Raw genomic sequence first — 19,721 nt, forward strand, 5'->3', positions numbered from 1 at the left:
GATGAAAAGGAGCTTTTGAGAGGGACACAGGTGTGATTTCGGCACATTGATGGAGAACCCCAGGTCGTGCAAGAGGTCTGCCGTCATCTGAAGGTGGTGAACGACTGTCTGGGGCGAGCCCGCCTTCAACAACCAGTCGTCTAGGTAGGGGAAGACTGAAACCCCTAACCTGCGCAGATGAGCTGCGACCACCGCCATCACCTTTGTGAACACCCGTGGGGCGCTGGTAAGGCCGAAGGGGAGCATGATAAACTGAAAGTGCTCCAGGCCTACCGTGAACCGCAGGTAACGCCGGTGGGCCGGCAGGACGGGGATGTGAAAATAGGCGTCCTGCAAGTCCAACGCTACCATCCAGTCTTGCGGGTCTAGAGCAGCCAAGACCTGAGCCAACGTCAACATCTTGAACTTCTCCTTCCGGAGGAAGCCGTTGACGTTCCTTAGATCCAAGATAGGACGTAGGCCCCCCTTGTCCTTCTTGGGCACCAGAAAGTAGTGGGAATAACAACCACGCCCTACTTCTGGCCCAGGAACGCGCTCAATGGCCCCCTTGGCCAAGAGGGCCGTAACTTCCTCCTGCAGAAGCGTCAAGTGGTCCCCCGACACACGGTGGTCCTGCGGTGGCATGGCTGGAGGAGAGGTCTCGAAGGGGAGGGAGTAGCCCCTTCGGACAATTTGCAGCACCCACCTGTCCGAAGTGATTGTGCGCCAGTGAGCGTGGTGATGGCGAACCCTGCCACCCACTGGCGTCACATGGGGCCGAAAGCACGGACTAGGAGGATTTTGGGGTAGATGCTGCGGGGGAGGGTGTGGTCTGACCCCACCGTTGTCCCCGACCGCCACCACGGCGGTTTCCACGGCCGCCACCGCGTTGAAAGGATTGTTGCGGCGCGTGGCTGGCAGCACGTGTGGGGGCGCCCCTTCCTTGGCCACGAAAGGGGCGAAACGAACCCGGTTGCGGACGCTGGGTCGAGAGACCCAAGGACTTGGCCGTGACCCTGGAGTCCTTGAAGCGTTCCAGCGCGTGGTCCGCCTTGTCACCGAACAGGTGACAGCCATCAAACGGCATGTCCATCAATGTACTCTGGACATCTGCCGAAAAATTGGCGGATCTCAGCCAGGCGTGGCGACGAATCGCCACCGTCGTTGACATAGCCCTGCCTAGCGAGTCGGTCGTATCAAGACCACACCGTATTGAATATTTCGCTGCATCTCGGCCCTCAGCCACAGCCTGACCGAGTTTTGCCCGCACCTCCATGGGGCATTCTGGCAGCAGTTCCGCGACCGTATCCCACACAGAGTGGGTGTAGCGGCCCAAGAGGCAGGCGGTGTTGCAAGACCGCAGGCCCAAACTAATGGACGAGAAGACCTTCTTGCCAAATTGGTCATACCTCTTGGATTCCCGATCGGGTGGGGCCGACGGGAATGCGGACTGGGAGGTCGAGGCCTGGATCACCAGACTCTCAGGAGTGGGGTGGGAAGACAGGAACTTGGGGTCGTCCGGACAGGGACGGTGGCGCCTGGCCACGTTCCGATCGACAGGCGCACCTGACGCGGGCCTGGACCACGTGCCCAACAGAACGTCCGACAAGGCTTCATTAAACGGCAGCAGTGGCTCCTGTGGGCATGACTGCGGTTTGAAGACCTCGGTGAGGATGTTAGGCCTCACGGCCGCGACGGGGAGCTCAAGGTGTAAGGCCTTGGCAGCCCTCATCAGCACCACAGAATATGCAGCTCCCTCCACCGATGCCACGGAAGGAGGAGAGATCAAACCAGGGTTAGGAGAGTCGTCCAGACCACTGGCATCCCCCAAGTCACCCGTCCAGTCCGGGTCATACTGGCACTCGCGTGACAGAGGGTCCTCGGACCCCTCCCAACCTTCACCGAACTCTTCATCTTCTCCGTATTCGGAGTCAACGATGTAGACCGGGTCCTCGGGGTTCATGGGCCCCATCGGCGCCGGGACCGGCGTCGAGCGACGCCCGTCCGGCCCCGCGTCCGGCGTCGGTGAAGGTAGGGGAACGGCGCCGCCCGGAGCCGGCGCCGGAGCCCCAGTGCCGCCCGAAGCCGGCACCGAGGAACCGGCGTCGCGCGGAGGCGGAGCCGCGGGCAACCCCGATGGAATCGGCGCCGGGTTGGATGGGCGTCCATCCGGCGTCGACCCCGAAGGCCCTAGCGGCGCCGGGATCGGCGCCGCCGGCGGCGCCGGAATCGGAGCATCCGACGGCGTTGAGGTAGGGTCAGCAGAACCGCTAGGGCCCCCGGACGGGTTCACTGGGCCCGTAGGCGCCGTGGAACCCACCGGAGGAGACAGGGCCCTCATGGCCATGAGGAACGCCTCTATCTCCTCAGGCGTCGCACCGTGCCCAGGGACCTGAGGGTATGGGGCAGGCCGCGCCGGCGACTCTCGCGGAGCCGCGGGGTTGGGGTCACCCGAACCCCCGGCCGCATCGCGCGAGCGTCGGGGGGAGTCGGGGGTACGATGACGACGCCCCGACCTCTTGTGTTTCTTACCTGACGAGGATGACGAGTGGTGTCGACTTCCGGAACGCTCGGCGCGGCCCCGCGACCGCTCCCTCGAACGCTCTCTCGACCTCCGGCCGGACCGGGACTGCTCCCGGTCCCGACGTGGGGCCGACACCCGGAGCTCAAGCAGCTTGCGGGACCGCTCCCGTCTAGCTTTGCTGGTGAGGGCCCGGCAGTCGACGCAGGAGTCCACGTCGTGGTCGGGGCCCAGACACCGGAGACAGAGGCGGTGATGGTCTGTGACCGACATCGTGCGCTCACAGTCATCACAGTGCTTGAACCCAGGCATCCTAACAGGCACAAAGTGATAACAACTCGAAAAAACTTGGTCAAAGACCGGAGTACTGCTCTTCAGATCTGCGTCCACTGGCGCGGAAAAAAGAAGAACTGACGTCAGCGCGCGGAGGCGGCGTCTATATACTCCAGCGACGTCATCACGGCGCACGACGCCAACGACGGACGCGGAGCCGCAGGGGACGCCTGCAGACGACGCCTACCGACGCGCAGGGGTACTGCTACGCAAAAGTTTCCGGATCCAGACTGACGCCTGGGGATATTCTAAGGTAAGGAATCTAACACTAACGTGTTTCTTTCAGATATATACCTTGGTGATTTCAACCTCCACTGGAACGATCATAATGATGCAGTGGTAAAAGGTCTGAAGAATTTCCTTAACGCCCTTGACCTCACTCAAATTTGCAACAGTCCAACTCACGAGAAAGGCTCTATCCTCGACCTTATCATCTCCAAAGAGGCCTGTATCCAACTCGAATCTATCCAACCCTGTGACTGGTCAGACCATCATATTATCACATTCTTCATCAATGAAAAAGTTAAAATTAACCCTGTTCAATCCGCCAGGCCCAAAGTCTGGAAAAGAGACATGAAAAAACTAAACTCAAACTCTCTGCCCCCCAACAGCTGCAACTTACTACTTCCTCCTACTGGCGTTAAGGACGTCCAATCCCGACTGATCACTATCTTAACACTATGTCCTCAATAATTAATGAAGTCGCACCCTTGCAGCTAAAAAAAGCCTCCGCAAAAATTTCTAATCCCTGGTACGACGGGAGTCTCAATGACGATAGACGCGCCATGCGAATGGCAGAGCGCACCTGGAGATCAGCTCCCTCTGCACTGAACCTAAAAACCCTGAAGAAAAAGAGAAATGCCTACTTCAGGAAAATAAAACGCTCAAAATCAGACTTCTTCAGCCGTCAGCTCGACCAAGCCAAAAATCGTCCGAGAAAGCTGTTTGAGCTTATCCGAACGCAATTCAAAGAACAACCCCAATCTCTCAACACTATGTGCGAAGCTCCCTCCTGCGAAGACTTCGCCTCTTTCTTTAACCAAAAAACTGACAACATAAAGAATGATCTACTCATGGACGCAAGCCTCTATCCCAAACCCCACTGCATAGCACCCACTAAACCAAAAAACAATGCCACCTGGTCAACCTTCGTCACCTACACGGAAGAAGAAATTGGCAGACTGCTCAACATTCTGAAACCATCCAATCACCTCACGGACCCCCTTCCTGCTAACGCTGTCAAAGTCCTTACCCCGTCGCTCCTTCCACTCTGGACTAAAATCATTAACAGCTCACTTCAACAAGGGACCATTCCCGACTCCCTCAAAGTTGGACAAGTCACACCTTTGCTAAAGAAACCTACAGCCGACCCCTCTGACCTCAACAACTACCGTCCCATCACCAACATTCCGACTCTTGCCAAACTGCTGGAAAAATGCGCACAAATACAATTGACTAAACACATTACTCAGTTTGATCTCCTCAACTCTCATCAATCAGGCTTCTGAGCAAATCACAGTACTGAAACGGCTATGACTCACATGGTCGATGACGCCCTCCAAATCCTAGATCATAACGATACCTGCCTCCTCATCCTCCTTGATCTCTCCTCCGCATTACTATTAAACACAAGAATGGGCCTATCTGGAACTGTGCTCAAATGGTTCACGTCCTTTCTGCATAACAGGTCGCAGAAATTCAAGAGCAACAACTTGATGTCCGCGCCAAGACCTGTATCGCTAGGCGTACCACAAGGATCCTCCCTATCCCCAACTTTGTTCAACCTAGTTATGGAACCTCTCACCACCTTGCTACAAGAATCCAATGTACACTTACACATGTATGCTGATGACACCCAACTTTATCTCAAACTACAATCACCCAAAGACATCACGCTCTTGAACTCAACGATCAGTAGCACCCAATCCTGGCTGGCCGCTAATCATCTCAAACTCAATGCCCTTAAAACAGAGTTCCTTCTGATCTCCCCTCCTGCGAAGATCACTACCGCACAAATGTGGCTTAAACACCTAACGGCACTCAATGTTCAACCCACCATCGTGGACTCAGCGAAATCTTTGGGCATAACACTTGACACCAATCTCAGCATGCAGGAACACATCAACAAAGCAACTAAGGGAGTGAACTACCAAATCAACACCCTTAGGAAACTTAAATCCTTCCTTCCAGCCAAAGACTTCCAAACTGCGGTACAATCACTAGTCATACCTCGAATAGAATACGGCAGCACCGCCCTCTGCGGTCTCCCCCTAGCTACTACGGCACCCATAAGAGCCTCTTTAAACGCCGCAGCGAGACTTATCACTGGATCAAAAAAACTCACACATTTCCCCTGACTTCAAATCCCTGAACTGGCTGCCTTTTGAAGCCAGAATACACCTGAAAATCGCTTGTTTGACGCACAAGGCTGTCCACCTGAGCTCACCTAGATACCTCGCTCAGAAGCTGACGATTTCTGGAGGCTTCAGAAACACTAGAGGCACAAACAATCTTTTGCTAAAGCCTAAAAGATTCCGCAAAGAAAAAACCTATAAACGCTCTCTCAGGAATGGCTCCCAGGATTTGGAACTCACCCCCCCCTGAAACCAGGCTCATCCCCTCTACCATACTTTTCAAGAAAAAAGTAAAAGCGATCCTCATGGCTAAATACACTTGAACCACTACTGGTGATCAACTTCAAAGACTCGGTGCTCATCTGTACTACTTGTTCGAACCCTTTGCATTTTTGTTTGACTTTGAAATTGACTTACTTGATTGTTTATGATATCACTTCACTGTACTTTTAACACTATAGATGTATCTGTGTATATTTGCTCCTCTCCTCTGTAAAGCGCTCTGATATCTGCAAAGATCTTGTTCGCGCTATATAAAACTTTCAAAATAAATAAATAAAATAAAACTAAAATAATATTTTAATACAAAAGCAATTGGTCTGAAGTTCAGTCTTTGAGTGTGGGAATTCATTTGCTGACTGAGTGTGCACAGCAAATGCTTAACACTGTCTTCTGATACTGCCTTACTGCTCAACCACACTACAACAAATAGAGAGTAAGGTTCTATCTAATTTTACCTCTGCCTACCCTTGGCGTTTCATTGGACTCTGTGCACACTATACCTCACTAGTATAGTATATACAAAGCCAGCTCCCTACATTTGCAACGTAAGGTAGGTGCAAATGTTTATGCATTTGTAAAGCCCAAGGGTGTCTAACAAGGGTTTCCTGTGCAAAAAGAACAATTGATGAACAGAATGCAGAACAATGTCATCCATTCACCCAGTAAAGAGATCTGGGCCTACATCCATCGTTTTTTTGCTCCCCATTCCATTCCAGTTTGAACCCAGCCATATGCAAACCAGTCTTGACCCTGCTCTCTATGGGAACAGTCAAGCCCGAACTGCAAGGCCAAGTCCTGCCTGGACTGGAAACAAGTATCCTAGGACTGGTTTAGGTGTTTAACCCCTCATCAGCCACACTAGCCTGACTAAAGTGGCATAGAGAGCATAGGACCCAGGTCTGGGCGTACCCGTCCCTCTCAGGGTGACAAATGCAAAAAGAACAATTGGAAAGAATGCAGAACAATGTCACACATTCACTCCAGTACAGAGATCAGGGCCTAAATCCATTGTTGGGTCTAAACTGGGTTGGCATGGTGACCAAAAGACGGATAGGTGTAACAGATCTCTTGACTTGGGGTGAATGTTTTGATTTGTTCTGCATTCCGTCCATGAATTGTGTGTCTTTGGTCAACCAGGGCTTCCCAGCATTAATTGAACAAGCTGCAAAAAACAGTTAGTGTAGCGGATCAGAAGAGCCAGGCTTTAAGAAGGTTCTTAAGTCCATGATCTTGGCTGTCTGTTGAACCACTATTGCAAATGAAGCGCTCTTTTACGTTAGTGGTCCAAGTGGCGAGTCAAGCCCAACTGGCTTCTTGTACAGTGGGGAGAGAGAGGACCACTACTCTCCCCACCCTTCTTGGTGTGTATCTTGTACACAGTCTGCAGCAAAACAATAATAGAGCCTCTGGTTCAGAATCTGGTTGTTTGAAGACCGGTGGCGGTTTTATTAGTGTAACATCAGTCAAGAATGGATTAAACTTGTTTCAGCGTCCGACACTGGAGTCCGCACCGGATCCTCTAATGGAGATGATGTTGTCAATGAAGAAGAGGCCAGTACAAGTTTTGGAGCTGGAGTGTAGGTCTGTAAAAGTCTGTATGAGGCCCAGAGTGAGACACAATGGGTCAGACGGCATCGAGGATGGATCTGCCACCTGACTGGAACCCCCTATAAATCGTTAGATCTCAAAGGTGTGCCTGAGGGAGCCAGAAGTGCGGCAGAAATCTGCAGCAGGTCGTCCATGAAGGCTGAAATCTGCTGAGGTGTTCACTATCACCCAGAGTCATCAGGGCCAGGACTGAACACAAATCAGCCCTAGCAATGTTATTGGACCAACCCCTTGGAGAGGGGGGGTTCGGGTGTGGGCGAGGGTGCCATTTTGAAGCACTGCTGCTTAACCAAACCAGCCCCCAGCACTTATGCTTTTGTTACTGGGAGACGATACTGCAGCACTGGGAAAATAGTGCTTTGACCAGATCCATAAAATTGCTTTCAGTTATTCCCCAATTCTGCGAGAGAGTGCACTTCAGAGAAACGTTCTAGTGCCTTTTGCGTCACTGTCTCTAATTTGCACTGGTATGTTCTATACGTAGCAGTGCAAATTAAACAAAATATTATGTTTGTTAAAATATGTAAAACAAAAATTTGTGCTGACTAATCACTTGTGAGAAAAGGCATTTTTTACAAAAGTCTATTTTTCCTCAAGAAGAAATCTTACACTTTACATTTGAATGTTTTACATTTGTTGATTTAACAGTATTGTTGTTTTGTCAATACAAGATATTTTATTTTAAACCAGTAAATATATACATTTATTTCATAGCCGTAGAAATTAATATTGTGGAATGAGTGGTATGGGAAGGCTCAAGTATGGTCTATACTGAGTGAGAGAGCCGAGTAAATCTTGGTAAAAGAAGAACAGATGCACAACAATTGAGATCAAAACCGACAGAATCTATTTCCTACTTTAAGTATGGAGTTCTCTCTTACTTACTTTAATGGAAAGTCTTAAAGTGTAGCGTGGCACATCTGTAAATGTATTCAGATGCTCTTCTGTAGAGGTCTGTTTATCATGTTACCCAAGAGTTAATGCAATTTCTAACATATTTACCTTGAGTTTTTCAATGGCTTCATTCAGGGAGTTCAGCCTGGCCATCTGCTCCATTAGCTGTGCTGCTGGGCTTCCTAAAAGAAAAAACAACATTTAAAATTCATCCACATAAATTGAGGCTTTCGGCCAATGGTAGATAAAAAAATGACTTAAAAAACTGCAGATCCATTCCTTGCAGAAACATTATAATGCCACAACTTTAAGACACTCCAAACCTTTCAAATTCAATTTCCCTTCAGTAGGTTTTGAAAGAGAGAGCCCAAAATGACCATCATATGCTTTGTTCATAAACGAAGAAAAAAGTAACTTGCCTGTATTTTTTATAGATTTATATTCATGAATTATTCCGGTCATGCGGAAAATCCTCTATAGACTGTCTAGAGAGTAGTGTCACATACTAATGTTCCTCTGTCTAAATCTTTGTGACCTGAAATCTAGTCAAAGTAGTGGAAAGAAACCGAGCTGATCTGGCCTCCACAAATGCATTCTGGAGTACTCACAGCGATTGTTTTGTATATTTCATGCATAAACCATCTTCGCATTGAACTTGATTGTCACTGTGTACTTCTAGAACACAGCATCCATTAGGTGTGCCTTCAGTTCCACTGCTACAAGAACGGAGTCAGAATTACAATGCCGCAAGTGACTATGATGAGCAAAAGGGTGATGGGCTCAGGCGGAAGACTGCCACTAGGACGATTAAGCAACTCATCATACAAACAATACATAACCTCCTGTAGCACCTGAATGGAAGTCACACCGTGCGACAGACTAGGTTAGGCAAGAATTGCTGCAAGTGTCTCAGCGCCAGATGACATCAGAGGCTTTCATGACTTGGTCAAAAGTCCACCCTGAAAATTCTGATTATTTCTCCCTTAACCAAGTAGCCATACTTTTTTTTTAGTTGAAGGAAAATCTAGAACAACTATTTGAGCCATTCAAAACCTTGACCATTCATGAGAGGAAGAGCTCTTCTTGATGAAGAACCAAATGAAGAACCCTATGTTGGCCTCTGTGATTATATAGTATATATGTATGAATATATGTGATATTCTATAGCGCCAATATAGCCAAAAGGCACTGGAGGTTCTTACAGGGTGAAAGATAAACATGGACTTGACAAGTAATAGGAGAGGTAGCAGGGTTTTGGACTTTTAATTCATAGTGACATGGTGTTCTTTAAAGATATTCATGTATGGGAATGTTGTCCCGCATCCTGGGTGCACAGATGGAAAAAGCCTGCTGTAATTTTTTACACTTCTTAGTCTGTAGTCGGATGGTGTCTTGCCTGTGAGTATTGAGAACCACAATCAATTATGCTGATTTTGTCCTCCAGATTAGCGGGGGTGCAGGTCATGATGGCTTTGTTAATTATGTCACTTGTTTTGAAGATGGTGGGCTCAATGGAGCTGAACCAGGATGGAGGTTAAGTGATCATATTTATTCAGGACTGGGATGAGATGCACTGCGGTGTGAAGGAGGCCCTTAAGAGACACTAGTGCGGAGTCTGAGATCCTATGACGGGGGACACTATGAGGGGCTCCACAGATGTTAGTGATTTTTTAAAACCTGGAGGTGCTCATGTGAAAAAAATGGAAACTGCTGGAAAGGCTGGAGGAGAACTAATGAAATACATTGTTAGTAAATTTGATTAAAGACACCAAGGTATCTATGAGGGTGGGATGGTTGACAGTGTCATGGAAAGTTGAGCCCAGAAATATCAATGTGATCTAGGAATTGAATATAGACGGCATTTTCAATGATCTTGCCAATGAGTGATAGGTGAGTGATGGATCACTAGTTGGTGACATCATTAGTGTCTACCGTAGGTTTTTTTTAGGTCTGGAAGAATCATCCTGTCTTGAGAGATTCTGGGAAGGTGCTTTAAGAAAGAGAGGCATTGTCAATGATAAAAACGGTTGGTCTGGGCGATATACTCCACTCCGTTAGAGGAGTTTGCGGAGTTTCCTGCACTTTGAACAGCTCGTGGAGTGCAGAAAATTCCGCTGCGCGTAGTGCACCTGTTTTTTACCCGCTCTCAAATGGTAAGATGCCGCTCGGGTAGAATTTCCACCCGAGCGGCAGGAAGAGCCGCATGAACAGCAGTTTGCACTGCACTCCACCACTTGTGGAACTTTGCTGAGTTTTTTTGTCACTTGGCTGAGTTCCGCATAGTGAAACTACGCAAACTAATCCCTGAAAAAGGGGTAAGTGACTGCCCCCACAGAGCGCTTTGATTAAGGACCAGGATAATGCATCATTTGTTAAGTGGCTGTGAGGGAGTTGGGTATGTTTGAGAGATCTGCAAGAGACAACATTTAGCAGAGTGACCATTGCTGGATGCTACAGAAAGAAGTGGAAGTAAGAGCTGAAGCAAGCTTGGTTTCGCTGATGTGCTGTAGGACCATTTTCTGTACTTTTTCCACTGAAGAAAAGGTCGAGACAGTAAAACCCCAAAACATTATAAGGATCACTATATTTCACCTGCATACCTGATTAATCAAACAAAGATGTATTCAGTTAGCTCGACAACAAACAAGCACTGTTCACAGTATTCTATGCACTACATTGGGAAGGATGCAAAAGATGAAGTGCTTTCTCGGCTGCCAATTTCAAAGTAACCAATTACCCTCCCATCAATGTCAGATAGAACAGGCAACTCTGGCAGGACATATCTTATCTAGAAAACTTTTCTGAAGAGGACTGAGTACAGGCCAAGACTAATTTAAAAGAAGGGTAGATATTCTTTTCAACCTTCATTGATTACTCCATCAGTTCAGTTTATGGTGCTTTTAATCAGATGGGTAATGCTGCAGCTGTGTGGGAAATATAGCCAACTTAACAGCACATCTTTTAGGTTGAAGAGCAAGCAAGTTATGGACATCCACTTTGACAAAGACAACGTTTTTGGCAAACAGACTGTTGAGGCACTGCAAACTACAAAGCCAGATATGGACACCGGTAGGATCCTGCGTACATCCCAAAGACGAAGAGTACAGGAGAATCACAAACCCAAGACGAAGTGAGTCATGGGAGAGGGGTCAAGTCATCTCAGATGGATCCCTAATCCTAATGGTTGTGCTGTCTTAGATCAAAATATTTGCATAAATAGGACACTGAGCACTCACCCAAATAAGGTTGCATGCTTCACCATTGAGTGTGCTCCTGACACCAAGCATCAGTGCTTGCTTAGGGTGGGCTCCATAGATATTTAAGAGTCCCTAGGAGATGTAACTCAAGCAGGTATCATTATCTAGTGTTATGCTTTGCAGATATCGAAGGTGAAATTTGACATCACAACTATTTTTCCACTAAGACCACTGAACTTCCACAAATTGCTGAAGTGGTCTCATGTGGAGTCTTCCGTTGGGGAAATGAAAATACAGGAGGCCATGGAAACAAGAATCTCATAAAGCAAGATATATCAAACTTCCCAGATTGAGGACATTCTGTTCCCGGATGGAAGGAAAATGTTATTTACCCTGTTATCATAATTTGGGTTAGTTCTAAGTTCAATCCTGACTTTGTGAACTTGTAAGGCTCTTGGATTGCGAGGGGTTGCAACTCATTGAGACATCTGCGAGACGTTATGGCCACAAGCAAGGAAAGCAACATTTTAGTAAAGGTACTGAAGGGGGAAAGATTGGAGGGGCTCAAGAGGGGGCCCCATGAGTCTGGTCAGGACTAGATTAAGATTTCAGACAGGTGCGGTTGGAACTGAGGAGAACAATAGCTGCTCATGAATGGTATGTGGAAAAAAAGAGAAATCCTCACCATTTTACATATATGCTGCTGTAGCTGCAAAAGAGTGCCTAGTAAAAGTATAGGTGAGGCCTGCCTTCTGCCTCTGTAGCAGACCGTAGATAATGTCATGGACTGATGGTCTTGGGTGTCCAGATGTTTGGGAATGCACTACAGGACAAATGTCTTCCATCTTTATGCATAACAAGCATGAGTGGTGGGCCTATGGAACTCCCGTAAGATGTCCATGCATTCTTGTGGAAGAGACAGGTAGCCAAACTCTATGCCCTCAGGTGCCAGATCGCTAGATTGAGCTGTTTGGGATCTAGATGAGACGTAGGTGTGGTGAGAAGGTCCAGCCTAGTGTGCAGGCTCTCATGGGGGCTGAATAACATTTCGAGTAGTGCAGAGTACCAGGGCTGTAAGGCCCAAGTGGAAACTATTAGGATGGGGGGGATTAGTTGGGGGGGGGGGAGGGAGGCTTACTCTCAGGAGATACATTTAGATCTGGAAACGAGAGAGGAACTAGGTTCTAGGTTGCTGGTTGCAAATGAAATGCGTTACTTACCTGTAACTGCAGTTATCCAGTATTGGTGTCTTTCATAGATTCACATGCCTGAATCATTCCCAGTCGTCGGAATGGGAGTCCCCGGTATATAAACAAAGAAATGTCCTATAGACATATAGAGACATAGGCCTTACATTAGTAACATATCCCTGTCCTTTTGTAAGAAGGACCAAACTCTAGAAAAGAGCCAATCAGCTGCCACCTCCCTCTAGAACCCTCCTGGGAGGAGCCTCAGTCCCTCAGATTTTTGTACGCACAAAGCTAAGTAGGTGTATCACAGAGAGTTAGGTGAGCCCTTCCAGGGGAGGCGGGAGGGTTGCATGTGAATCTATGAAAGACACCAATACTTGATAACTGCAGTTACAGGTAAGTAACGCATTTCTTATCCAGTATTATGGGTGTCTTTCATAGATTCACATGCCTGAATCAGAGTAGTCATCAATGCATAAAGCACATTTCGGATGGTACAGTATATGCAAGTCATTAGATAAAAACATAAAGCGACTAACAGGAGCATATAATTGCGAACAATAAATAACATCACATTACACAACAGAGAAATGTGCGTGAAAAGGATGGAGGGATGAAAGAAGGCTCACCGCTAGTGAAATAGATGACGAAGCACTGCTTGTCCCACAGCAGCATCCTTCATAAGCTCTGTGTCCAGGCAGTAATGCCTAGTGAAGGTATGTGGCGACTTCCATGTTGCCGCTCTGCAAATATCAATGACAGGCACACCTGCGAAAAGTGCCATGGATGTGGACATCGCCCTAGTAGAATGAGCATGTACTTTAGAGTGTAGGGGAGCGGAAGACCTTTCCTGGGCGTGCTGTAAGCCACAAATAGCTGATTTGACTTCTGAAAGCCTTTTGCTGTCGATGTAGAATTTTAAGCACCGCTTGAGATCCAATGAATGCAAAGACCTTTCCGCTGCAGTACTGGGATTTGGAAAGAAGGAACGCAAAACTACAGGCTCATTTAGATGGAAATCCGATGGGACTTTTGGAATAAACTTCGGATTTGTCCGTAAAATCACTCTGTCTTGTTCAAATTGCAGAAAAGGATCTTGAACCGAGAAAGCTTGCAGCTCACTCACCCGCCTTGCGGATGTGAGCAGAAGTAGGAGAGCTGTTTTCAAAGATTGATATTTCAGGTCAGTCCTGTGCACTGGTTCAAAGGGATGCTTCATGAGCTGATTAAGGACTGTATTAAGGTGCCAGGCAGGAGGCAATATTTTCACCAGAGGGAACGTCCGGTATAATCCTTTTAAAAATTGCTTGATCAGTCTGTGGGAACAGAGAGAAGGACCCGCTGAAGATCTCTTGTAACGGGATATTGCAGCCAAGTGGACTCTAATGGAGGAGTGATCAAGGCCTGACGTTGCCAAGTGGAGAAGATCAGGTAAAACTTGCTCCGGAGATGAAGAGAAAGGGTGTATTCCTCGATTTTTACACCAGACGCAAAACCTCTTCCATTTCAAATAGTATGTTTTATTGGTGTGATCTGCTTGTGCTCGAGCTAGGATGGCTCTACAATCAGGTGGAATATTCAAATTCTGAAGCTCTCTGAACTCAGGAGCCAGGCGGCTAACCTGAGAGATGCCAGATTCGGATGTTGGACTTGTTTGTTGTTCATTGTGAGCAGAGATGTACACTGTTTCAGGTGGATCAGTGGCTGCAGAGATAAGCGGTGGAGTTCCGTGAACCAATGTTGCCTTGGCCAAGTCGGGGCTATTAAAATGAGAGTACAGGGCTCCGCTTTCAGTTTCTGGAGGACTCTGAGAAGCGTTGGAAATGGCGCAAAGGCATACGCAGAGACATTGCACCATGCAATCGAAAATGCATTCCCTACAGACCCTGACTGGGGATGCCAACTTGCAAAGTGTGGGCATTTGGCATTGGATCTTGTGGCGAATAGGTCGATCTGTGGAGTGCCCCATCGCAAGAAGATTTGGTTGAGGATTTCCTGACCCAGTTCCCACTTGTGCGATGTTGTCGTCTGTCTGCTCAATGAGTCAGCGAGCACATTGTCCATGCCTGGGATGTACTCCGCCAAAAGAGATATGATTAGCCAGTTCCAGATTCTCTGCGACTCGCGAGAGTGTTAGTGAACGTGTCCCTCCCAGTTTGTTGAGGTAGTGCATCGTCGTGGGGTTGTCTGTCCGGACGAGCACAAGGGAATTCTTGAAAGAAAAGCCTGAAGGGCCAGGAAGACTGCCCGCAGTTAGAGGAGATCGATATGAAGTCCTCTCTCCAAGGGAGACCACTTCCAGCTTATCCGAAGTTCCTGCAGAAAAGCTCCCCAACCGTCCAAGGAGGCATGTAAATGTAAATGTAAATGTCATGGTACTTATAGAGCGTACTGTCACCAGACGTCACCTTGCGGTGTCGCCTATGCGGCTTCCTGGCGCTGATACTCATACCGCTGTGGAACCCCTCCTGGCTTTCCCTGTGAAGTGTCCACTCCTGGGCACCCCCAGGGTGAAGCCAGGCATCCTTAGTGCCGTTGGGGCCGGTGTGGAGGCTAAGCAAGCTATTTCCCCAGAGTTGCAGCGTGGGGCCCGTGATTAGAATAGGCACCAAGGCGAGAATTAACAGGTCTGAGGAAATTGAGCCCGAGACCCCACTGAGGCAGGAATCTGAAAGACTGCTGAAGGTGCTGAAAGACCTCACTGCCAAAAAGGCAACTACGACGCACCAGAGCTCTGTGGAGCACTGTGAAAAATTGGCAGAGTTCTTTCTGGAAAAGGTTAATGCCATTTATCGGGCCTTTCCGTTGGCCACTCCCTCGGCTAATCCACCTTTTAAGCCGTTATCATCTGAGGGGTTGCATTCCTTTCCTATCTTAACACCCGATAGTCTCGACATATGGCTCGTCAAGTGAAGTCTGGGTCCCCAGAGGATCCGCTTTGCCCAGCTGTGTTCAAAGACCTAGCGGTACATGATATCTCGCCGCTATGTTCTCTGATCAACTCGTCACTCACATCAGGCGAAGTCCCACTGAAGTGGAAGCGAGCCATGGTTCGTCCTATCCTCAAGAAACCTAGCTTGGACGGTAGCAAGCCTGAGAGCTATCGGCCAATTTCACTCTTGCCGTGGCCGGCCAAGGTGACTGAGGCGCATGTCAACGCAGTCCTCTCGGAACATCTTCGCCATGCAGATATCCTCGATGCAACGCAGAATGGGTTTAGGGCCGGTCATAGCACGGAGACGGCTCTGCTCTATATGGTGGAGCATCTTCGCTCCGTGCTTGACGCAGTACAAACGGCAGCGCTGGTGCTATTAGACCTGAGCGCTGCCTTTGACACCGTCTCGCACCCGATCCTTCTGCGTCGCCTAGAGGAGGCTGGTGTCACCGGCATTGCTCTCCAGTGGTTCCGGTCGTTTTTAGCCAATCGGGCCTTTAGCGTGACCATCCCACCTTACCATTCCAAATTCCATCCGTTGAACCTGGGGGTCCCCCAAGGCTCCTCGCTGAGTCCTACGTTGTTCAATCTTTACGTAAGGCCGCTGGCTGAGGTTGTCAGGCAAAGGGGTATGACGATGGTGTCATACGCCGATGACACCCAGCTAGCGGTTACGATCAGCGGGGATGCCGAAGTCGATGCCCCCAGGTTTCAACAAGGACTGCAGGCGGTCGCCAGCTGGATGACGTCCAACTGTCTCCAGCTGAACGCTAGTAAGACCGAGGTCATGGTTTTTGGCAAACAACCGGAACTTTGGGGAGAGAGATGGTGGCCAGGGGACCTGGGTCCTGCTCCCATCCCAGTTGCCGAGCTTAAGAACCTCTGGGTCTGGCTGGACCCTACCCTTACGTTTGTGTGTCATACCAAACGTACGGCGGCCTGTTGCTTTGGTATCCTGCGCGGGCTTCGTCCAGTGCTTAAGTTCTTTGATGCCCCCACTATGCAGCTCATGATCGAAGCCACTGTCATCTCTAGGCTGGATTATGCGAGTTCCCTACTGGTTGGCCTGAATCAGGCAGAGATTGGGCGTTTACAACGGATCCAGAACGCCGCAGCAAGATCGGTGGTAGGCTTACCAAGATTCTGCCCTACCTCTAGCACTTTGCGTTCACTGCACTGGCTCCCGGTGGCCCAGCGGATCCAGTTTAAGGTCCTCTGTGTCGCCTACAAGATCTTGAAGGGGTCCCCAGCAACGATTCTTATGGCTCTTCTAGCCCATTACACCCCAGCCCGAGCCTTAAGATCTGCGGACTTAGAACTGGCTGTTGTGCCACGCTTTAAGCGGAGTAGGGCAGGAGGGCGTTCGTTTCAAGTTCGCGCTGCGGTCCTGTGGAACTCCCTGCCCCCGGCGATTCGTGCTGAGAGGGATCTGCTCTCCTTTCGCCGTGCGGTGAAAACTTTTTTATTCCCTTAGTTTTTAACACTGTCTGATTATTGTTTCGTTGTGTTGTGCTGCTGCCTTGTCGGGCGCCAGGACGCTCCTTAGCTGGAGCATCTGTGCGCCAAATAAAAACGCATAACATAACATAACCTAACAATCGAACCCTGGTCCCTGGCCAGAACTCTGCATCAGGGTCTGCCGCTCTAACCATTGAGCCACACTCCTCCACCGTGGCATCTGTTGTGATAATATGAGGAGCAGCTGGAAGTAGGAATGTCAAGCCTTGAGAAAGGTTTTGAGATGACATCCACCATTGCAGGACTTTGACCATCTGGGGAGTTACTTTTATGAGGTCGTCAAAAGACCCTGTGCATTGGATCCACTGCTTTGAGAGTGCTTCCTGTAGAGGTCGCATCCGAAGACTACAGTGAGGAATCAGGAGGATACAAGATGACATCATCCCCAGAAGGGACTTGAAAAGGCGGACGGTCAAGGCCTTCTTTGATGCCACTAGAACAGCTAGTGCCATGAGCTTTTTCTTACTCTCTTGGGAAGGGAAAGCTTTCTTCGAACGCGTGTCCAGGGTTGCACCTAAGAAATTGATGCACTGAGAAGGTTGCAGGACTGATATTTCTTGATTGAGTCTGAGACCCAAACAATTGAAGAGCCTTAAACAGGCGTTGGAAGACCTGGACCCGTCTTCTAAGGATGGAGCCTTGATCAGCCAGTCGTCCAGATATGGAAAAACTTGGTGATGGCGCTGCCTGAGGTATGCGGCCACTGGGGAAAGACATTTCGTGAAGTTGCGAGGTGAAATTGAAAGCGTCTGCCTGCTACTGCAAATCCTAAGAATTTTTTGTGATTCTTGTGAATCGGGATTTGGAAGTAAGCGTCCTGAAGGTCTAGGGACGTCATAAAATCTTCCTCTTCCAGTAGCTGTAGGACCTCCAGTATCGTCACCATGCGAAACGACTGCTTCTTCAGGAATTTGTTGAGGGCCCGGAGGTCTAAAATCGGTCTCCACTTCTCTTTTTTCTGAATTAAAAAAGCAGGAATAAAATTCCTTTCCCCTTTGAGATGGGGGTACCTTCTCTATTGCTCCTTTCTAGAGCATAATAGAGATTTCTTGCAGAAGCAGCTGTAGATTTTTGTGACGCATTGGGCGGGGAGGAGTTTGGGGAGGGATTTGCATGAATTCCATAGAATGGCCGAATTGCACTAATTGAAGGACCCAACGGTCCGTGGTAATCTTTTTCCAATTTTTCAGGAAGTGGGTAATCTTTCCTCCAATTTTTAATGAGTGAAATGAAGTCTGGACTGGCTGAATAAACATGTCATTGTCTACGTCCGTTGTTTTTTCGTTGTCCTTTACTCCGAAAGGACGACTTGCCATAAGAAGATTGCTGATTCTGTGTTGGCGCTGTTGATATTGGGGTCGACTTAGACCGTACTAGAATGAGGACCTGTATTTGAAATTTCCTTTATAGGAAGACTGTCCTCTTCCTCTATTTCCACAAAAGGATTGGTTCTTGTACTGGAGAGGACCTAAAGCTCTCGCAGAGTCTGTGTCCTTTTTAATATTCTGTAATGCTTCATCAGTTTTGGAGCCGAATAGTAACTGGCCATCATACAGCATGTCCAATATCTTAGTTTGTACCTCAGGGCAGAACGAAGTTGCTTTCAGCCACCCCTGGCGTCTCAAGACTGCTGCTCCCGCCAACTGGCAGAACCCTGTCGTAGCGATATCCATCGCACAGTCTAAACTTTCTGATGCTGATGTTTCACCCTCTTGCAGAATCTTCTTCACCTCCTCCTTGGATGTATCTGGTAACTGACAGATATGGGGCTATAGCTGCCCATAATTGCCTATTATAGCGTCCCAAGAGCGCTAAAGCATTTGCAGCCTTCACGGTCATCGCAGACATTGAGGAAAACCATTTCCCAATGTTGTCTAATCTTCTTCCCTCCTTATCGGGAAGAGCCGATAAAGGGGCTGAAGGATTCCTGGAGTTTTTTCTGGGCCGCCTGTGTTACCACCGAATTCGGTTTGGGATGTCCTGTCAAACAGGCCGGTGCAGTATCAGGCGCTCTATACTTCTTGTCCAACCGAGGAATCACTGGAGATACAGAGCCGGGGTTTTGCATGATCTTAACCCCCTGGGTCCATAGATAATCGATCATAGGTATTGGGGCTATCTACAAATCACAATATACACCAGCGTTTATCCCCTTCCGGTTGGCCAATTTGCCATTTCCGGTATGGGATGCGCGTTATAGTCTTTCTCAGCAATATAGGAAGCGTGGAGTGCACTTCCGCACTCACACGCGAGGACGCAGCCAGCAGCGGTACTCTAGCTGCGGCGTCCGATTCGTAACTGCACGGGGCACACACAAGGTAAGGACGACTTGTTACACGGGGAGACGTCAGATGTTTACACGGGGAGACGTCAGATGTTTACAAGAGCAGCCTTTAGACGGCCTGCTTTTCTAACCTTTTTAATCAGTTTACGGTTGTATCATGATACATGTCATAAGATTCGGGCATAGTGACACAACATAGTAAGCTTGCTGAAGAAGTTCTATCTAATATTTGTGTAGAATTGACTGCGGGTATTATTTGAAATTATACTCCAAATCGTGTTCGTGGTTGTGAGTATATTGGCAGTTACAATTTTGCTCTTAGACTTATCTTTATTTCGGGAATTATATCATGATATCTAGTAAATATTAATCATGTGTCATGTGTCATCTAATTTAACCCAACTCTAACTATAAATCCCATGAATAAGCTTAATAAACCATTTCAAGATTATCAAGCTAGTTATTCCAGCCCCATAGTACTTATATGGTTTTTGCTTAATACAATTCACTCAGGCAGAATGTTAAGAGAATGACAATAGTAACAGATACGAAATCCTTCTCCCCATATAGTGCCTTACTACTCTGATACTTGGATACTGACGTTAGCCTGCTGAATATAAAGCAGT

At 48.3% G+C, this 19,721-nt stretch overlaps 1 protein-coding gene across 11 annotated transcripts in view; it reads right to left on the reverse strand.

Annotated features, from left to right (window-relative positions):
• DCTN1 (dynactin subunit 1) overlaps window positions 1-19,721 on the reverse strand; it is a 624,416-nt gene that overhangs the window by 44,644 nt on the left and 560,051 nt on the right. For all 11 annotated transcript variants that reach the window (XM_086960179.1, XM_086960178.1, XM_086960174.1 and 8 more), the window contains one exon: window positions 8,080-8,153. In XM_086960179.1, coding sequence (XP_086816305.1) covers window positions 8,080-8,153 — 74 coding nt within the window. The remainder of the gene's footprint in view (window positions 1-8,079; window positions 8,154-19,721) is intronic.

The sequence above is a fragment of the Lissotriton vulgaris genome, chromosome 3_1, assembly GCF_964263255.1.
Source record: "Lissotriton vulgaris chromosome 3_1, aLisVul1.2, whole genome shotgun sequence".
NCBI classification, from domain to species: domain Eukaryota; kingdom Metazoa; phylum Chordata; class Amphibia; order Caudata; family Salamandridae; genus Lissotriton; species Lissotriton vulgaris.